The 19,652-nt window shown below is 32.8% G+C and overlaps 1 protein-coding gene across 1 annotated transcript; it reads left to right on the top strand.

Annotated features, from left to right (window-relative positions):
• The first annotated feature begins 18,488 nt into the window (after nt 1-18,488).
• Nucleotides 18,489-19,442, top strand: LOC110259750 (olfactory receptor 2L8-like). Its single transcript, XM_021085491.2, has one exon. The coding sequence runs from the start codon at nt 18,504-18,506 to the stop codon at nt 19,440-19,442; it is 939 nt and encodes a 312-aa protein (XP_020941150.1). The 5' UTR covers nt 18,489-18,503.
• The last annotated feature ends 210 nt before the right edge of the window (nt 19,443-19,652 follow it).

The raw sequence follows: 19,652 nt of genomic DNA, 5'->3' as shown, positions 1-19,652 counted from the left end.
TGCATGTAGACATACATATAACATGGATAAAGATTTTATAACATTATTTTTAATAATGATTTTCTCCATCAATTTCAAATGCTTTTAATTTTTGCTGACATATGGTCAACAAAAAATGGTTTTTGGCATGTAATAAATAACACGGAAACTCTATAACTGAATTTTCCATTCAGCATAACATTTCTACTATTTTTTATCTATTTTCCAATATGTCTAAAATATTTTTTTGAATGTCTGGATCAATTTAAATGTCAACAAATATTTGTTCTTCTCATAACCTGTTATGATCAGTAACATTCATTTCTTTCCATATAGGGAAATTTTATTTAATAAGTTTAACTGAGACTTCATCAGGGATTTTGTAATCCTTATTTCTTTCTGCGTGAAATGTGACAAATTTCGGTTTCTTTTAGTGTGGTGTGTTTAGGGAAGTGTTTTATTTTTTATTTTCATTTTTATTTTTGGTCATTTTAGGGCAGCACCTATGGCATATATGGAAGTTCCCAGGCTAGGGGGTCGAATTGGAGCTATAGCAGCGGGCCTACACCACAGCCACAACAATGTGGGATCTGAGCCATGTCTGTGATCTACACCACAGCTCACGGCAATGGTGGACAACTGACCCACTGATTGAGGCCAGTGACTGAACCCACAACCTCATGGATGCTAGTCAGACTCACTTACACTGCACCAAAATGGGACTGCCTGGAAGTTTTTTAATATTAGCTATTTCAGAGGATCAACATCAAAGACTTGGAGAGGCCAATAGAAATGAAGGAAATTGTGTGATTAATAATATAACAAATGGGTTAATATTTAATCTAATTAGTGGAAATTAGAAATACCCCCACATTCTTGCAACCATCCTCAGCACTCAGCATACATCATTTTTACCTCCTGTCACCACTGAACTCTTGCTACATTATGTTTCTAAAATGAGATTGTATTCCCTCCACTACATTTTTTAATACTAATGAAACAGTCTGCGGAAAGTTAATTTTACAAAGCAATTTTAGCTATTCATGCTATGGTTTAGTCAATTTTCTGAACAGATCTGAACACATTATCCATTAAGTCATCAGCTCAAGTGATGATATTACCTCTTAGTTGTGGCATGGAGAAGAAGGATCATATTCCACATAATTTACAGAGCAGAGCATAAATGAAAATATAATGCCTCATCTTCAGAAATCAGAAATATGTGCCATTATTGGTGCTCAAATAATTGCATTTTTTCAAAATTAACTTATTGATTATAAAATGCAATAAATATTACAAACAATATCTTTTTTTATAGTTTTTTTATATACACTTAATTTTTATATTTTATTGTGTGCTAGTTTTATTGAGTATAAGATTTTGGGACCTCACTTATCTCCAAATTTATTTTTATCAAAATTTATACTTTTAAAACCTTCATTCTCTATAAATGCAGCCACTGGCAATAAAAGCTAGGTTGAAATTAATATTAGATGATTTTATTTATTTTTTTAACTTTAAAAGAACTTTTCTGCTTAAGTTACTAAGGTGATTAGGGGTGTTTATAAGTTGTAAAAACATTAGGCATATTTTCTGATTAATTATATCAACATCATTTCATATAATTATGAATTTAAATTTAATTAATGGCATTTTAGTGATTCCTCTCAAATTTCTGGTAATGTGTGAACTTTGAAAAAGGGCCAGAAGTGGCTTTACATTTCAAATGCCTGTCCACTCATTTTATCACTGTTTTTTGAATTATAAGGTAAATTCATGTTAAAATTTTTTGTTTTTAAATTTTTTGACACTTTACATGAAAAGAATATGATTTTCCATTGCTGATCTTTAAAACTAATTTTATTTTATTCTAAGCTTCTAGATATTTCAAAAGTTTTTAAAGCCATTTTTTGAGTACTCTATGGTGAATGATAATGGTTCTCTGATATGCTCTACTGCAACAAATATTAGTTTTGTTTTAGTATAAAATAATACAATAGCTTCTGTAATAAGTAAAAAATTGTAATTATTTACTGAAAATGCTCTCTTGCCTGAGCTTTCTAGTATTTTCTATTCTGACACTCAAGTGAGACATTTAATATATTTGTAGATGACCTAGGAGTGGGTTTGGGATGGAAGCATAAGTCACCACCACCTCCACCAGGAGTTATTGCTCCTGCCCGGCAAAGCTCCTCTTTCCTAGGCAGTGGCCACTTCCACCATTGCTGAAACTATAGCTGCTGTGGTAAACACCACCTCCAATCTGGGCACAGTTCCAATGTGGACACTCCACTGGGGGTCTACTGGTGTCCTGAACTCTAAAGTGTTTGTGCACATGGGGTGGCCAGACCAATTGCTCTATTTGCATGCTAATTGAGCCATCATGTACAAGTCCTGCTCTTGGACCAAAACCACATGGTAATACTGCCACCCAGTATAACTTCTCTGCTCACATGTGTATTCAGAGATAAAATTACTAAAAATTTCAAGGAGGCAACAAGAATGTATTGAACCTAGCAAGAATCCCATCTGAGGGTAAAAGCCTATGTAAGCATATGTGCCCCAAAAAGGTAAAATGCCGTGAAAAGGGTAAAATGAAAGAATACAAAGGGAATTGTATGATGTAAAACCAGGAAAATGATGGTAATGTCTGCTGTTTTGGTCAGGTGTTATCATTGGTTACCTAAGGAAATGTGTAATTGAGAAGGCATGTGCGTTCCAGACTCTATCCAGTTCATACAGTGAAAATAGAGAAAATCAGGAGACATTAATCTAAATCTATTATTGTCTCTGATAAACAATATTGTATTAGTTTATTAGTCGTCTTTTTACAAGAAATTACATTTTTTTTTTCTTTTTAAGTAATGTGTCTAAAAAAACAATGATTTTGTGATACATTAAATTACTATCTTGTGGAGTTTCCGTCGTGGTGCAGTGGTTAACAAATCCAACTAGGAACCATGAGGTTGCGGGTTGGGTCCCTGACCTTGCTCAGCGGGTTAACGATCTGGCGTTGCCATGAGCTGTGGTGTAGGTTGCAGACGCGGCTAGGATCCCGAGTTGCTGTGGCTCTGGCTTAGGCCGGAGGCTACAGCTCCGATTCGACCCCTAGCCTGGGAACCTCCATATGCCACGGGAGTGGCCCAAGAAATAACAAAAAAGACAAAAAAAAAAAAAGAAAAAATAATTACTATCTTGTGTTGTTTTCATCAGGTCTATGATTATTAAGAAAAATGAGTCTTGTCTATTAAAAAGACTAAGTTTTTTTTTTTTTAAACAAATATTTAACAACTATTATGTGCCTGCAAAATATTTGTCATTATGGGTACATTGATAGCTAAGTGTTTTTTCACAGTGACCTGTACTTTTATGTAACAAATTATCTTATTTTATTTGCTGTTTAGTGCCGCACCACGGCATATGGAGGTTCCCAGGCTAGGGGTCCAATTGGAGCTGTAGCCACCAGTCTTTGCCAGAGCCACAGCAACGCAGGATCCATGCTGCATCTGCAACCCACACCACAGCTCACGGCAATGCGAGATCCTTAACCCACTGAGCAAGGGCAGGGACCAAACCCGCAACCTCATGGTTCCTAGTCGGATTCGTTAACCACTGAGCCACGATGGGAACTCCAAGAAGTGTTTAATTTCATGCTAGTAATTGTCAAAAATTAATAATGAACATTATGTTGTGTTTGTGTATATATATATATGGTATGTGTTTCAGAAATTGTATGATATTTTTAGAAATATGATATGCTCTTTTATAATATTATCAGTGTTTAATTATAGTTGCTGTACAATATTTTATTAGTTTCAGGTGTACAAAATAGTGAGTCACAAATTTCAAAGGTTATATACCATTTATAGTTATTTAAAATATTGGCTATATTCCCCATCTTGTAAATCTGTTTTTGTAGCTTATTCTACATGTGATAATTTGTACTTCTTACTTCTCTAATATTTATTACCCCCTGCTTCCCTCTCCCCCTGGCAACTGCTACCCTGGTCTCTATATCTGTAAGTCTGCTTTTTTCTTTTGTATTCACTAGCTTTTTAATTATTTTAGATTCAACATATCAGTAATATCATAGAACATTTTTCTTGCCCTTCCTGAATTCTTTCTTTCTTTCTTCCTTTATTTTATTTATTTATTTTCAGGGCTGCACCCACAGCATATGGAAGTTCCTGGGCTAGGGATCGAATCAGAACTAGAGCTGGCTTATGCCACAGCCACAGCAGTGCGGGATCCAAGCTGCATCTGTAACCTACACCACAGCTCATGGCAATGCCGAATCCTTAACCCACTGAGCAAGGCCAGGGATCAAACCTGCATCCTCATGGATATTAGTCAGTTTCATTTCTAGTGCATCACAATGGGAACTCCCTGAATTATTTCACTTAGCATTAGGCCTTCCAAGTTTATCCATGTTGCTACAAATTGCAAAAGTTCATATTTTTAATGGCTGAATATTAAATAATATATGATATATGTCTTCTTTACCCGTGTATCTGTTTATAGACACTTAGGTTGTTTCAATATATTGGCAGTTGTACATAATGCTGGTAGCATATATGTACTTTTTAAATTAGTTTTTTGTTTTGTTTTGTTATTTCTCCTGATATATACCCCAGAGTCGAAATGCTGGGCCATATGGTAATTCTATTTTCAGTGTATTGCAAAACCTCCAAAACATTATCCCTAGTGGTTGCACAAACATACATTCCCCCCAACAGTTACTAAACTGTAAGATGGGGTTCTCTTTTTTCCCCATCTTGCCAAACATTTGTTATTTGTGTTCTTTTTGATGTTAACCATTCTAATAGGTATGAAATGACATCACAGTTTTGATATACATGTCCCAGATGCTTGGCATTTATATATTTTGGATATTAATTTCTCATCAGTCATATCATTTGAATATTTCTCTCCCATTCAACGCATTGTCCTTTCAGTTTGTCGATGGTTTTCCTTGCTAACTAAGAGTTTTTAAGTTTAATTAGTCTCATTTGTTTATTTTTACTTGTATTTCCATTAATCAAGAACATAGATCAAAGGATATTGTGACAATTTATGTCAAAGAGTGTCCTGCCTATATTTTCCTCAAGGAGTTTTAGAGTATCTAGTCTTAAATGTAGGTCATTAATTCATTTTGAGTTTGTTTTGGTATATGGTGTTAGAGAATGTTCCAATTATGTTATTTTACCAGTATCTGTCCAGTTTTCCCAGAACCATTATTGAAAAGACTGTCTTTTCTCCAATAATATATTCTTGCCTCCTTTGTCTTAGATTGAATGACCATATGAATGTGGGTTTATTTCTGGGCTCTCTAATCTGTTTAATTTATCCAAATGTCTATTTTTATACCAGTTCTATCTTGTTTTGTTTACTCTACTTTTGTAGAATAGTCTGGAACCAGAGAGATGATACTTCCAGTTCTGATCTTCCTTCTCAGGATTATTTTGTCTATTTGGAGTCTTTAATTGTTCCATACAAATTTTAAAATTATTTGTTCTAGTTTGGTAAAAAATGCCATTGGTATTTTGATAGAGGTTGCATTGATTTGTAGCCTCTCCAAAATGCCTTGGCAGTATGATCACTTAAAAAATATTAATTCATATAATTCAAGAACATGGTTTATCCTCCAATGCTTTGGCTCACATTCAATTTCTTTCATCACTGTCTTAAAGTGTTTAGAGTATAGATCTTTTGCCCCCTTAGGTGGTTTTTTGCACATGTATTCTTTTTGATGTCATGGTGAATGAGATTGTTTCCTTAATTTCTCTTTCTGATATTTTGTTCCTAGTGTATAGAAATGAAACTGAATTCTGTATGTTAATTTTGTATCCAAACGTTTACCAAATTCATTGATGAGTTCTAATAGGTTTAAACTTTAGGATTTTCTAGTAGGTGTCTTAGAGTATTATGTCATCTGCAAACAGTGAGTTTCACTTCTTACTTTCCAATTTGCATTCTTCTTATTTATTTTTCTTCTCTGACTGCTAGCACTTTTGAAACAATGTTCAATAAAAGTGGTGAGAGTGACCATTCTTGTCTTGTTCCTGATCTCAGAAGAAATGTTTTCAACTTTTCACTATTGCTTAAGATGTCAGCAGTGGGTTCGTCATATATGGCCTTTATTATGTTGAGGTAGGCGTCCTTTATGCCCACAATCTGGAGAGTTTTTATCATACATGTATAGTGAATTTTATCAAAAGCTTTTTTCTTCATCTACTGAGATGACTGCATTTTTAAAAATTTTTCCTCTGTTTGTTAATGTGGTGTATCATACTGCTTGATTCATGGATATTGAATCCTTGCATCACTTGCATAAATCCCTCTTGGCCATGGTGAATGATCCCTTTCATTTATTGTTGGATTTGGTTTGCTAATATTTTGTTGAGGACTTTTGCTTCAAGTTTTGTCAGTGATATTGGCTTGTATTTAATCTTTTTTGTGATATCTTTTCTGGTTTTGGTATCAGGGTGATGCTGGCATCATAGAAAGTATCTGGAAATATTCCTTCCTCTGGAACTTTTGGAATATTTTCAGAAAGATAAGTTTTAAAAGTAATAACATTCTTTTAAATTTTTACTTTAATGAGTAAAAGATGTTTTATAATTCATTGGAATTTTCCATTGGAATTGAAATAATTGATAATATGTAATACCTAGAATAAATTAAAGGTAAATCCCACAGTGGCACTTTAAGAATTTTTATTTTACATTTTTATTAAATTAACAATGTTTCATTTAACTTATTAAATTTTGGACCTGTGTAATCAAAACGAGGAAATAATTATATGGAGACATATCATTACTCTGAACTTACTGAACAACGATATATAACATATATGATCCCAAAAGTTTAGAGACACAATAATATTGGAAGAAACTCAAACATAATTTGTCTCTTTCCCTAGTGAATTGACCTTTATCTCACTTGTGAAATGTCTATAGAATTTATCAGAATTCCTTTCCTAATATTGGCTTAAGGCCATCCAGGGCTAAACCTACACTGGCTAAATCCCAGTGGACATTTGCATGTGACTATTAGAAAACAAAGAAAGTGTGAATTGGCATAAAACTCCAGTTGAAGAAGTCCTAGAAATATTGTTGCTCCTGAGTTTCCATGGAGGTGCTGAAACTATTAAGTATAGAGATACAAGTTTAACATAACATTTGTTTAGAAAATTTTCAAAGAAGTTTACTCAGAAAATGGCTTTGTTTATATGATGACCTTTGGAGTGCTTTCAGTTACTAAGGCCAGTGAATAGGTGAAAGTGATGATATAATGAAAGGTGTTAATTCTAATTATATTTTTATTTTTATTCACCAGACAAGAAAAGGGACTCTTCAGCAGGTGCTTAAGAGAAATTTTTAAGCATTAAGTACTTCTGTTTAAAATAAGCAATAAATATATCCAGTCATCTCAATCAGGAAACACCAAAAAGAATTTCATTTGACTTAGGTGAGTTTAAATAAGATTATAACTAATGTGTACTAAATTATGTAGCCTTAAAAATAATTTAAAAAATAAACAGCTGATCAACATATTTTTTAAGACACAAAATTGTTTTAAACCTAAAATATGTTATTATTGAATTCGGAGATTTGATGTGATAGTGAATAATGGATTTTGAAATGATAGTAGAAAAATAAAACTGCTAATAAAGACAACTACTGATGTTGGTCTATGAACTACTGTTCTGGACTTATGGTAGATGGGCCTACATCAACTATGCCATATTCTGAAATATAATTGAATATAATTTTCACCTTAATGATAAAACATATAATAAGTGTTTACATGAGTTAAAATGGTACTTCAAAAATGAGAAGAATATATTTGGCCTTTATCAAATGGAAGCATTAATAGAAAAAATGGAGTTGAAGGATAAACTATATTCATGAAGGAAGGGAGAGTTGATTTTATCTAAAGCCCGTGATGAGTCCTCTAGAAATGGGAAAGATAAAAGCAGGTGTAGAATGCTTTACAACATCTTAGACAATATAAATTACATTTAGAAGTGGAAATATTTTCATGCAAACACATTGTGTAATGAAATAGCTGCTGATTTTCTTATATTGGTGCTTTAGTATTGTTGGTTACTGCTATTTTTTCTTTGGTTGGTTTGGTTTTGGTTTTGTCTTTCTAGGGCTGTATCCTCAGCATATGGAGGTTCCCAGGCTAGGAGTCAAATTGGAACTATAGTCACCGGCCTACACCACAGCCATAGCAATGCCAGATCCAAGCCTCATGCGTGACCTACACTGTAGCTTGTGGCAATGCTGAGTCCTTAATCCAAAGAGTGAGGCCAGGGATTGGATCTTCATCCTCATGGATATTGTTTGAGTTATTAACCTGCTGAAACATGATGGGAACTCCTTTTGGTTACTGTTTTGATTAAAATCATTTAGGATTTGAGGCAATCAGTTTAGGAAAGGAATTATGTTTATTCTATGTAAAAGTGAAGTAACAGAATACTGTATATTAAGTCTGAAGTCCAGAGACTGGCTGAATTTTTACTATACTGTTCAGTACAAAATCCAGAGTAAGAAATATAAACAACAGAAAGTGATTTGGGAACTGATTCATAAATGTGCTTTCTGAATGGGAAATCAGATGAGGGTCTTGGAAGATGCTTTGAATGTGCTTAAGTGATACTTGAAGAATAAACTTAACATTTAATAATACCAATCCTCAATAATTATTGTGGAAAAGAGTGTTTTTTATTTCCTGTTTATTAGAATTATTTTCCTGAATGAAGAGTTATTACTAGGCATCATTGGTAATCTTAAATCTGGTTCCTATTTGTTTTTTACTCTCTATTAATCCAATATTTCTAATCACATTTAGAAAGTGGTTGTCTATATTTTATATGAAAAAATAAAATGGAATTTATAGTGAAGTTTAAAAATAGCTAATATTTCCTATCTATGGATGTATATATATTACATAAATATTACATGTAATTTAAAGGATGTGTATATATACATACACATATTATTGAATGTAACTTCTAAAAATAAGAAAAAATTCAAGTAAATAGTCATATGTTTAGTTATAACTAATTTTTGTTTTTAAACAGAAACATTGTAAAATTGAAGTGTCTTATGTTTTTAACTGTTGTGTTTTATTTATTTTTTACTTCCTGTGTATGTCAGTAAATATTCAGTAAAGGATAATAACATCTGAATAAACAACTTTGTAGAGGTTGGTGGAAATCAAATGGGTTTAAGCATGCAGGGAAAAGTAGAAACTATCTACATGTAATTGCTTTGGATGACACATTCAGTGAGTATAAATGATGGTGATGACTGTGATACTGGCAAAGATGCTAAAATTTACAGCTACTCTTCAATGATATTTTTATACCTAGTCATGTACTCTTTCTATATTTTATCTAGTGGATAGTTTTTTATATTCCATTTTTAAATATCTGCCCCATATAAAAGATAAAGGTTCAGATAGTTAAATGATTTAATCTAGCTTACTTTTCTTATAAGCAGGTGAGCTAGAATTATATCTAGTTTTAAAATTAAATTCTTTTTACTTTTATATACAAGTAGAATAAACACATTCTCACTGAAAAGCAAAATATGAAGGAATTGCTTTTACCATCTGTTTTTATCCTTGAAAATCTGTCTACCTAATTACCTATTTATTGCAGATGGATTGCCATTGTGAAATTTCATGAAATTATATGAATGAGACAAACACAAATATCCACACACACAAATATTTATTATGTATTTTAGGTATCTTTTTATGATAAAATGTATGGTTCTCAAACTCTACAGCTTCCAAAATTGAACACACACATAGCTTGATTATGAAATACTATCTGTAAAATTCCTAAGTCAGTAAAATAATATAAGCCATTATGCCATCTTTGTCTCTTCTTTAGTAAAACCTAAAATACTTGAGCAAATGTGGAATCTCACATAGGATGTCTTGTCAGGATATTGTGAGAACTATGCTTGTCTGGACTCCACAGGACATTCATCTAGCTACTTTGAATGTGATTCTGAAAGCTCTTTTACAATCCTGTCAATTCTACATAACAGATAGCAATGCAAAATAATTACTATTATAACATTTAGGTTGCTCTATGATCAGTCAAATGTTAGTAACTGTAACTTCATGAAGCAAAACCAGTCAAAGTCTCCCTGTTAAATTGATCCAGTAATTGGTTTAATGGTTTCCCAACCTTACACATGAGAAGGGAATGTCCAACTGAAGAAGGTCCATCATTTTAGAATATTTGAAGATTCTGTTAAGACAAGAAGTGATCCAAATTTCTGAAAGCCCCATGGAAAATGTCTTGTTGCTTAGAGGCCCTTACAAATCTAATTTAAGATTTCTTAAAAAATTCCAGCAAGGCCAATCAAGGAGGGTTTTTAGGTGGATCCACTGTCTTCCTATAATTCTGTAAACTATCACACTAGCTTTAATTTATAATCAGGAATTATCTTTATTTGAGAATAGTTTTGATCAAAACTGAAGGGAGCATAGGGTATAAAAACCAGTACTTCAGTGGATAGTTTGGCATTATCTAGAATCTGGAGAACACTTTTCCATGTTTTCTGCCTCTACCACTATTCACTTTACCATCTTGAATAAATTACTTTGTATCTCTGTGATTCTGGTTTATCTTTTTAATAATTAAACCATACTTTGGAAAATTATATGTTCTTGAAATATGTGAATAATTATTCATTTTCAGTATATTATATTCAACTCTAAATATAAACACAGGTCAAATGTCTACAATGAAATTGATGCAAAATAACTTCAAAAGATGATAATTTATGATTCATTTTGAATGTTGGGTAGCGTATGAATGGTTTTATTCATAATATAGAATGTGTATATCTACAAACTGTATTGGACAGCAGATCGTATGGTTGTCCCTTCACAAGTGAATTGTGTTAGGTTGGGTCAATTTTATATTGGGAGCTAAACCTAAACTAGATTTCATTTAGAGGCTTTGAGAGACCATTTTTAAAGATAATGTGTGTACTTGTGAGATCAAAAGAAATACGTTAAAGCTAGTATATAGAAAAAAGAAGAATATCTCAAAATGACTAAGTTGTAAACATTGAATTAACTGTTTTGAGAAATTTTTATATGCAATCGTGTATACTGAATTTTATTGGAGTGTATAGTTGATTTACAATGTCGTGTTAGTTTCAAGTGTATAGCCAAGTGAATCAGTTATGCATACATATATATCTATTCTTCTTCAGATTTTTTTGCCATTTAGGTTACCGCAGAATATTGAATAGAGTTCCCTGTGCTCTATGGTAAGTTTTTGTTGGTTATTTATTTTATATATAGTAGTGTGTATCTGTTAATCCCAAGCATTTAATTTGTTCCTTTCCGCCATACTTCCCCTTTGGTAGTCTTAAATTTTATTTTGACATCTATGAATCTATTACTGTTTTGTATCATTTTAAATTTAGATTCCAAGTATAAGTGATATCATGTGATATTCATCTTACTCTGTCCATCCATATTGCTGCAGATTGCATTATTTCAATCTCTGATTGTCTAAACTATAAATATTGAATTAACTTTATATTTTAAGAAATCTTTCACATACTGATATAGAATTTCTATTTTAATGACTTTATTTTTTTCTTTTTCTTTCTTACTTTTTGTTTCTTGTTTGTGTTGAATGAAAAGAGACCCATATTATTTCAGATGCATTACTTCAAAATGTTTAATATTTTTTTGGATAAGATAGTGTAGTTGAAAAATGCATTTATACATATAGGCAGATGATAAATGATAGATGGATGGATGGATGGATAGATAGATAGATAGATAGATAGATAGATAGATAGATAGATAGATAGATAGGAGAGCGATCTGAGAATCCAATTTCCCCACTATATATTTTAAGGTAAATTAACTTCAAAACTCTGAATCTCAATATAATTATCCTTAAAACATTTGTTGTGATATGAAGCTCATAGCTGTCAAAATCAAATGCAATGTAATCCTGGAATATACCAAATTATGGAGATTGTCAACAAAAGCTTACACCTTCATTTTCTTTTCCATGTAAGATAGGGTCCAGATTAATGGCTTTTTTTTTTCTCCTGAACAGCAACCAAAAAACAAAAAAAATCAGATTTTTATGCCAATTTCTTCTATTTCTGCATATGCCATTAAAGCCAATCCATAGTTTGTTATGTATTGAAATAAATGTATATAATCAAGTGACCGAAAATATTCTGCAGCATTCAGTAGGTTATTTATTGTTCATTCAGTGGATAAAAATAAAACAAAAGAGAAAAACCTAAGCTATTCGATTTATTTTTACCTAAGAAAAAAACTACCATTTTCATTTTAGATCTTGCAGTGCTTAAGGCTGATATTCAATAGTTGAGATTGACCACCTATCAGATGTAGGGATCTTTCAAATAATATCATATGACAGTAACTACAACAGTACTACATGAGTAACCAGAAAATGCTACATGGAATAAAATATCATATCATGAGTCATTCATTGTTTCCATTTGGTGGTGTGGTTAATCTCTCTCTTTTTTTTTTTTCCCCCTGCCTGTGGCATGTGGAAGTTCCTGGGCTTGGGACTGAGCCCATGCCACAGAATCAACCCCTGCTGCTGCAGTTAGATTGTTGGATTCTTAGCCCACTATGACACAAGACAACTCCTTTTTTCACATTTAGAGTGTGACGATATTAACTACCTCATGGGAACTTTTTCAAAGATAGCCCTATATAAAATACATGTGATGGGAATAATCATATTTTCACTGGTAATTTCAAATATTACATTTTTACATGTGAATAAACTACCAATATTGATTGTGCTATGGCATAATACACTACATCCTGTTGTATCCAAATGATGGCTATAAAATATAACTGCTCTCCCATTTTTTTCTTTGCAAGTTTGCTTAAGACCACATATTATTGGAAGGACCCTACACATGTTCAGGACCCTGCTATAGGTTTTGTACAATATATTTGGCATCACAAATATGAATTTTGGTTATGTTTGAATTATATTTTTGACTTTAATGTGGTAAATACACATACTATAAAATTTATCATTTAACCTATTTTTAAGTGTACAGGCCAATTGACATTATTGTGTAACAATTTACCCACGTCACCCCAGAATGTTTTTATCTTACCCAACTGAAAGTCTGTACACACTGAATGTTAATTCTACATTCTTCCCTCGGCCCAGTCCCTAGCAAGCATCAATCCACTTTCATTTCTATATACTTGGCTACCCTAGATATCCCATGTATATTGAATAATGTGTATGGCTTTGTCATGACTAGCTTATTTTACTTAGCATAATATCTCCAAGCTTCACCTGTGTTGTAGCATGTAGCAGAAAGCCCTTTATTATGAAGACGTAATAATATTAACACACACACATCATATTTTATCTATTAATCTCTCAATGGACATTTGTGTTGCTTCCGCATTTTAGCTATTGTGAATAAAGCTCCTAGGAACATAGGCATACAAATACATATTCTAGATTTTGTTTTAATATATTTTGGACATAGAAGTGCAATTCCTAGATCACATGATAATTTTCATTTATTCATTTTAATCACTATAGCATTTTTAACAGTGGCATTTTGCATAACCAACAGAATTGCATGTTTTCTAAATTCTTTATTCTTTTCAACACCTATCTTTTTCTTTTTCTTACTCAATTTTTTTTAAAAGTAGGCATTAACCTAAGGGAAAGATATCATTCTCACTGCAGTTTTGATTTGAATTATCCTATTAGTGACATGGAGCATCTTTTCCTGTGTTTATTACCTATATGTATTAACAGTACTTGAAGCAATGTTTATTCAAATGCTTCCTCTGTTTTTAAATTAGTTTTTCTGGGAGTTCCCATTGTGGCTCAGTGGTCATGAACCTAGCTAGTGTCCATGAGGATGCAGGTTCAAACCCCAGCATCACACAGTGGGTTAAGGATTTGTCATTGCTGTGAGCTACAGTGTAGGTTGCAGAAACTGCTTGAATCCTGAGTAGCTTTGGATGTGGTGAAGGCTGGCAGCTGCAGCTCCAATTTGACCCCTAGACTGGGAGCTTTCATAGGCTTGCTCATGGGGCCCTAAAAAGAAAAAAAATAGGTTTTTTCTTGCTGTAGATGAGTTTGTGGTTCTGTAAGTTTTTCCAATATTTCAATCCCTCTTCGGATAAATATTTTGATTTTTTTTTTGTCTATTCTAAGGGTCACTTGTTCACTCTCCTAATAAAGTTCTTCAATGAACAGAAGTTTTCAATTGGATGAAAGTCAAATTTATCTATGAGTTTTGGATATAACATGCTTTGGATGTTATATGTATGAAAGCACACCTTCTGCCAATATCATGAGATTTTTTTCCCTATGGTTTGATCCAGGAGTTTATACTTTCAGCTGTATATTCAATCCTTTGATTCATTTAATTCTTGAATGTGGTGTAAGACAGTGTTCCCATTTTGTTAAGCAGATTAGGATGTCTGGTTTATGCTATATGTGTTGAAAAGATATCCCGACTGAATGGCTTTGAGACTTTTGTGAAAAAATCATTTGACTACATATGTGAAGATATTTTTTTCTGGCATATCTATTTTTTGATGGTTTATGTTAGTCTTTATGCCAATACTGCACCATTTTTAGTATCATAGCTCTGAATATCTTTTGAATCAGAAAGAGTCAACTCTCCAATTCTTTTGTAAGGTTTTTTGGCTATTTTCAGTACTTTAAGACCCATAATAGTTTTATGATGTATTTTTGTATTTATTCCCCAAACTTGTTGGGATTATGATAGATTTTCCATTGCATCTGTTGTTTGCTTATACTACTGACCTCTAAACAATATTCATTTTTCCAAGCAAGGGGCACAGGATGCTTTTCTATTTTTGTCTTTTTAATTTCTTTCAGTGACTTTTTTTTTTTCCAAAAAAAGTTATTATCTTCCTGTTTTTTTTTTTTTTTTTCTTTTTTCTTTTTTCCTTTTTGGCTGTACTCATGGCAAATGGAAGTTCTCAGACTGGGGATCAAACCTGTGCTGCATCAGAGACTAAACAGGGTCCTTAATCTACTGTGCTGCAGAGGGAATTCCTAAATGCCTCCTTTTTAGTTTATTCCCAGAAGGTTTTTTTTTTTTTTTCATACCATATAGGTAAAAAAAAAAAATGTTTTCTTAAATTCTTCTTAGTATTGTGTAATATCTATTTATAGAAATAAAGCTGATTTCATATCTGGCAACATTCCAATAATTTTTGTGGGGCGTCCTTAAGGGATTTCTATATATAGTATCATGTGATCTCCACGAAGTAACAATTTTACCTCTTCCCCTCTAATTCAGATACATTTTATTTCTTATGTTTGTCTGATTGCTGTGGCTAGGACTTCCAATACTATGTTGAATAAAAGTGCTGAGAGTGGGCATCCTTGTCTTATTCCAGATTTTAGCAGGAAGGCTTTCACCTTCTCTCCATTTAGTATTATATTGGGTTTTGGGTTTGTCATAAATGATTTCTATCAAGTTAAGGTATATTCCCTCAATACCCACTTTGGTAAGACTTTTTATCATGAATGGATGTTGGATCCTGTCAAATGCTTTTTCAGCATCTGTTGAGATTATATATGGTTATTGACTTTTGTTAATGTGGTGTATGACATTGATTGATTTGCATATTTTGAACCATCTTTGTGAACCTGGGATGAATCCCACTTAGTCATGGTGTATGATCTTTTTAATATGTTGCTAGATTCATCTGGCTAAAATTTTGCCGAGAATTTTTACAGCTATATTCATCATAACTTTTACTTTTGGTAGTATACATGTCTGGTTTTGGTATTAGGGTGATGGTGGCTTCATAGAATGTCTTTGGGAGTGTTCCTTCTTCTTCAAACTTTGGGAAAAGTTTAAGTAGGATGGGTATAATTTCCTCTTTGTATGTTTGGTAGAATTCACCTGTGAAGCCATCTGGTCCTGGACTTTTGTTTGTAGGGAGCGTTTTTATTATATATTAAATTTCACTTCTAGTGATATGTCTGTTCAGTTGATCTATTTCTTCTTGATTCAGTTTTGGCAGGCTCTGTGTCTCTAGAAAGTTGTCCATTTCTTCCGGGTTGTCAAATTCTTGGCATATAATTTTTCATTGTCTTATGGTTTTTTTCCTTTTCTCTGCAGTATCCATTGATATTTCTCCTTTTTCATTTCCTATTTTGTTTATTTGGGTTTTTTCTCTCCTCTTCTTGGTGAGTCTGGCCAGAGGTTTGCCAATTCTGTTTACCTTTTCAAAGAATCAGCTCTTGGTTTCACTGATTTTTTTCCATTGTTTTTTGAATCTCTATTTTATTGATTTCCTCTCTGATCTTTTTTTATTTCCTTCCTTCTGGTGACTTTAGGTTTTGTTTGTTTTTCTTTTTCTAATTCATTTAGGTGGTGGGTTAAGTTGTCAATTTGAGATTTTTCTTCTTTTTTGAGGAAGGCCTGTATTGCTACGAATTTCACTCTAAGCCCTGCTTTTGTGGCATCTCATAGATTTTGAATGATTGTGTTTTTATTATCATTTATATCAAGGTTTTTTTTTTAATTTCCTTTTGATTTTCATGTTGATCCATTGGATTTTAATAGCATGTGCTTTACTCTCTGTGTAGTACATTTTTTCTCATTTCTTTTCCTGGGGTTGATGTCTAGTTTCATGATTATTATGGTCAGAGAAGTTACTTGAAATACTTTCTATACTCTTATATTTGTTGAGGTTAGTTTTGTGCCATAGTATGTGATCAATCCTTGAGAATGTTCCATGTGCACTTGATAGGAAGGTATATCCTGATATTTTTGGAGGTAGTGTCTTGAAAATGTCAACTAAGTCTAACTTTTCTATTTTATAATTTAGGATCTTTGTTGCCTTATTGATTTTTATCTAGAGGATCTGTCCATTGATGTAAGCGGGGTGTTAAAGTCTCCTACTATGATTTTATTCCCATCAATTACTCCTTTTATATCTATTAGTGTTTGTCGTATGTTTCTGGATGCTCCTATATTAGGGGCATACATATTGATAAGTGTATTACCCTCTTCTTGAGTAGATCCTTTTATCATTAAATAGTGTCCATCTTTGTCTTTCTTTATGGCCTTGATTTTAAAGTCTATTTTGTCTGATATGAGTATTGCAACTCTTGCTTTCCTGTCTTTTCCATTTGCATGAAATATCTTTCCATCCTCTCTGTTTTAATGTATATGTATCCTTTGTCTTAAGGTGAATCTCTTGTGGCCAATATATTGTAAGCTCTTGTCTTTTTATCCAGTCTGTCACCCTATGTATTTTGATTGGAGCTTTCTGTCCATTGACATTTAAGGTAATTATTGACAAATCTGTATTTAAAGCAATTTTAAACCTTTTTTTTCCAGTTGATTCTATGTTTCTCCTTTTTCCTATTTTTTTTTTTTTTTTTTTGTCTTTTGTCTTTTTAGGGCCCACCTATGGCATATGGAGGTTCCCAGGCTAGGTGTCCAATCAGAGCTACAGTTGCCCAGCTACAGCTGCCCAGCTATGCCAGAACCACAGCCATGCAGATCGAAGCCACATTTGTGATCTACACCACAGCTCACAACAACACCAGATTCCTAACTCACTGAGCGAGTCCAGGGATTGAACTCTCAACCTCGTGGTTCCTGGTCAGATTCATTTCTGCTGCACCACAAAGGGAACGTCTCCTGTCTATTTTTGTTTCAATGATTTCTATTATACTTGTGTCCACTTTTTTTATAATTTTTGTGAATTTATTGTTTTGTTTTTATTTGTAGTTGCAGTGTTTTTCAAGTATGTTAACTCTTTTTTCTTTTTTTCTTTTTTTTCTTTTTTCTGGCTGCACCCAAGGAAAATGGAATTCCCAGACTGGGGATCGAAAGTGTGTTGCAGGAGAAACTGCACAGGGTCCTTAACCTGCTGTGTTAGAATAGGAACTCCTAAATACCTCTTTTTAAAAGATATTTTTTCTATTTGATTATATGGTAAATATATTTTTTTCTTAAATTCTTCTTAGCATAATGTATTATCTGTAGAGACAAATAAAGCTGAATTCATATCCTGCAACTTTGCTAAATATTTTTATTATTTCTAAGAGATTTTTGGTGATGTCCTTTGTGAATTAAGATAATTTTACTTCTAGGACTGTAAATTAAAGTGATATACTGGAATTCCTTCCCTTTTCCATCTTTTAGGGGAAATGTTTTCAAGTTTTCACCATTGAGTATAATGTTATATGTAAGCTCAATTATTAACTGTGACATTAGTTTTACCTGAATTTAATATTTTAAGTAATAAACAAGAAATCGATCACAACAGTTTTTTTCCTAATTTAGAAAATTCTATTCTTTTTTGAAGCACTTAAGTAATTTTAAAGTAAAAATCAGAATGACTAAAATAATAATTTCAAAATAGCTTATTATTTTAATCTTAAATTACATACACTTGTGTCTGCCTTTAGGAAAAAATTTTATGAATTGCTTATGGAAAATTATAATCAAACATCAACTGATTTCATCTTATTGGGGTTGATACCCCCTTCAGGAATTGGCCCGTTTCTTTTTGTTCTCATTGTTCTCATTTTCCTAATGGCTTTATTTGGCAACCTCTCCATGATCATTCTCATATTTCTGGACAATCATCTCCATACACCAATGTATTTTCTACTCAGTCAGCTCTCCCTCATGGACTTGAATTACATCTCCACCATTGTCCCCAAAATGGCCTACAATTTTCTGTTTGGAAACAAATCTATCTCCTTCATTGGATGTGGAGTTCAAAGCTTCTTCTTCTTGACTCTAGCAGGTGCAGAAGGATTGCTCTTGGCCTCTATGGCTTATGATCGTTATGTGGCCATTTGCTTTCCTCTTCACTATTCTATCAGAATCAGTAGAAGAGTGTGTGTGTTGATGGTAATAGGATCTTGGATAATTGGCTCTGTCAATTCCTGTGCCCACACCACATATGCTCTCCATATTCCTTATTGTCGATCCAGAGCAATCAATCATTTCTTCTGTGATGTCCCAGCTATGTTGACTCTGGCCTGCATGGACACTTGGTTCTATGAATACACAGTGTTTGTGAGCACCTCCCTTTTTCTTTTGTTGCCTTTCATTGCTATTGCATGTTCCTATGGTCGTGTTCTTCTTGCTGTCTATTGCATGAACTCAGCAGAAGGGAAGAAGAAAGCCTATTCAACCTGCAGCACCCACCTCACCGTGGTGACTTTCTACTATGCTCCCTTTGTTTATACTTATCTGCGCCCAAGATTTCTTCGTACTCCAACAGAAGACAAGGCTCTGGCTGTGTTCTACACTATTCTGACCCCAATGCTCAATCCTCTTATCTATAGTCTGAGAAACAAGGAAGTGATGGGGGCCTTGAGAAGAGTAATTGAGAAAATCTGTTCTGTGAAAATGTAGACAATTTTTTTTGCATGAGTAATAGCAGTTGTATATAAACTCTTTCATCAGTCATAAAAATATTGTTTTATCATTAAGCACCAGTAATAAAATTAATAGAAAAAAACTCACTCATGTTTCAACAAAATTACCTTATATATATTTTGCATATATATATTTATAACATTTTAAAATTCATTCTTTTTTACAGTATTTTCTACATCAATTTCA

The sequence above is a fragment of the Sus scrofa genome, chromosome 2 (genome assembly GCF_054392235.1).
Source record: "Sus scrofa isolate SSC_HxYL_T2T_F1_AM1 chromosome 2, Sscrofa_HxYL_maternal_Yorkshire_Landrace_v2.0, whole genome shotgun sequence".
Classification (NCBI taxonomy): Eukaryota; Metazoa; Chordata; class Mammalia; order Artiodactyla; family Suidae; genus Sus; species Sus scrofa.
This window is presented reverse-complemented; position numbering and strand designations above follow the sequence as displayed.

What these genes read in the sequence shown, in the direction of transcription:
- LOC110259750 (XM_021085491.2), top strand. Translation starts at nt 18,504, where the DNA reads ATGGAAAATTATAATCAAACATCAACTGATTTCATCTTATTGGGGTTG.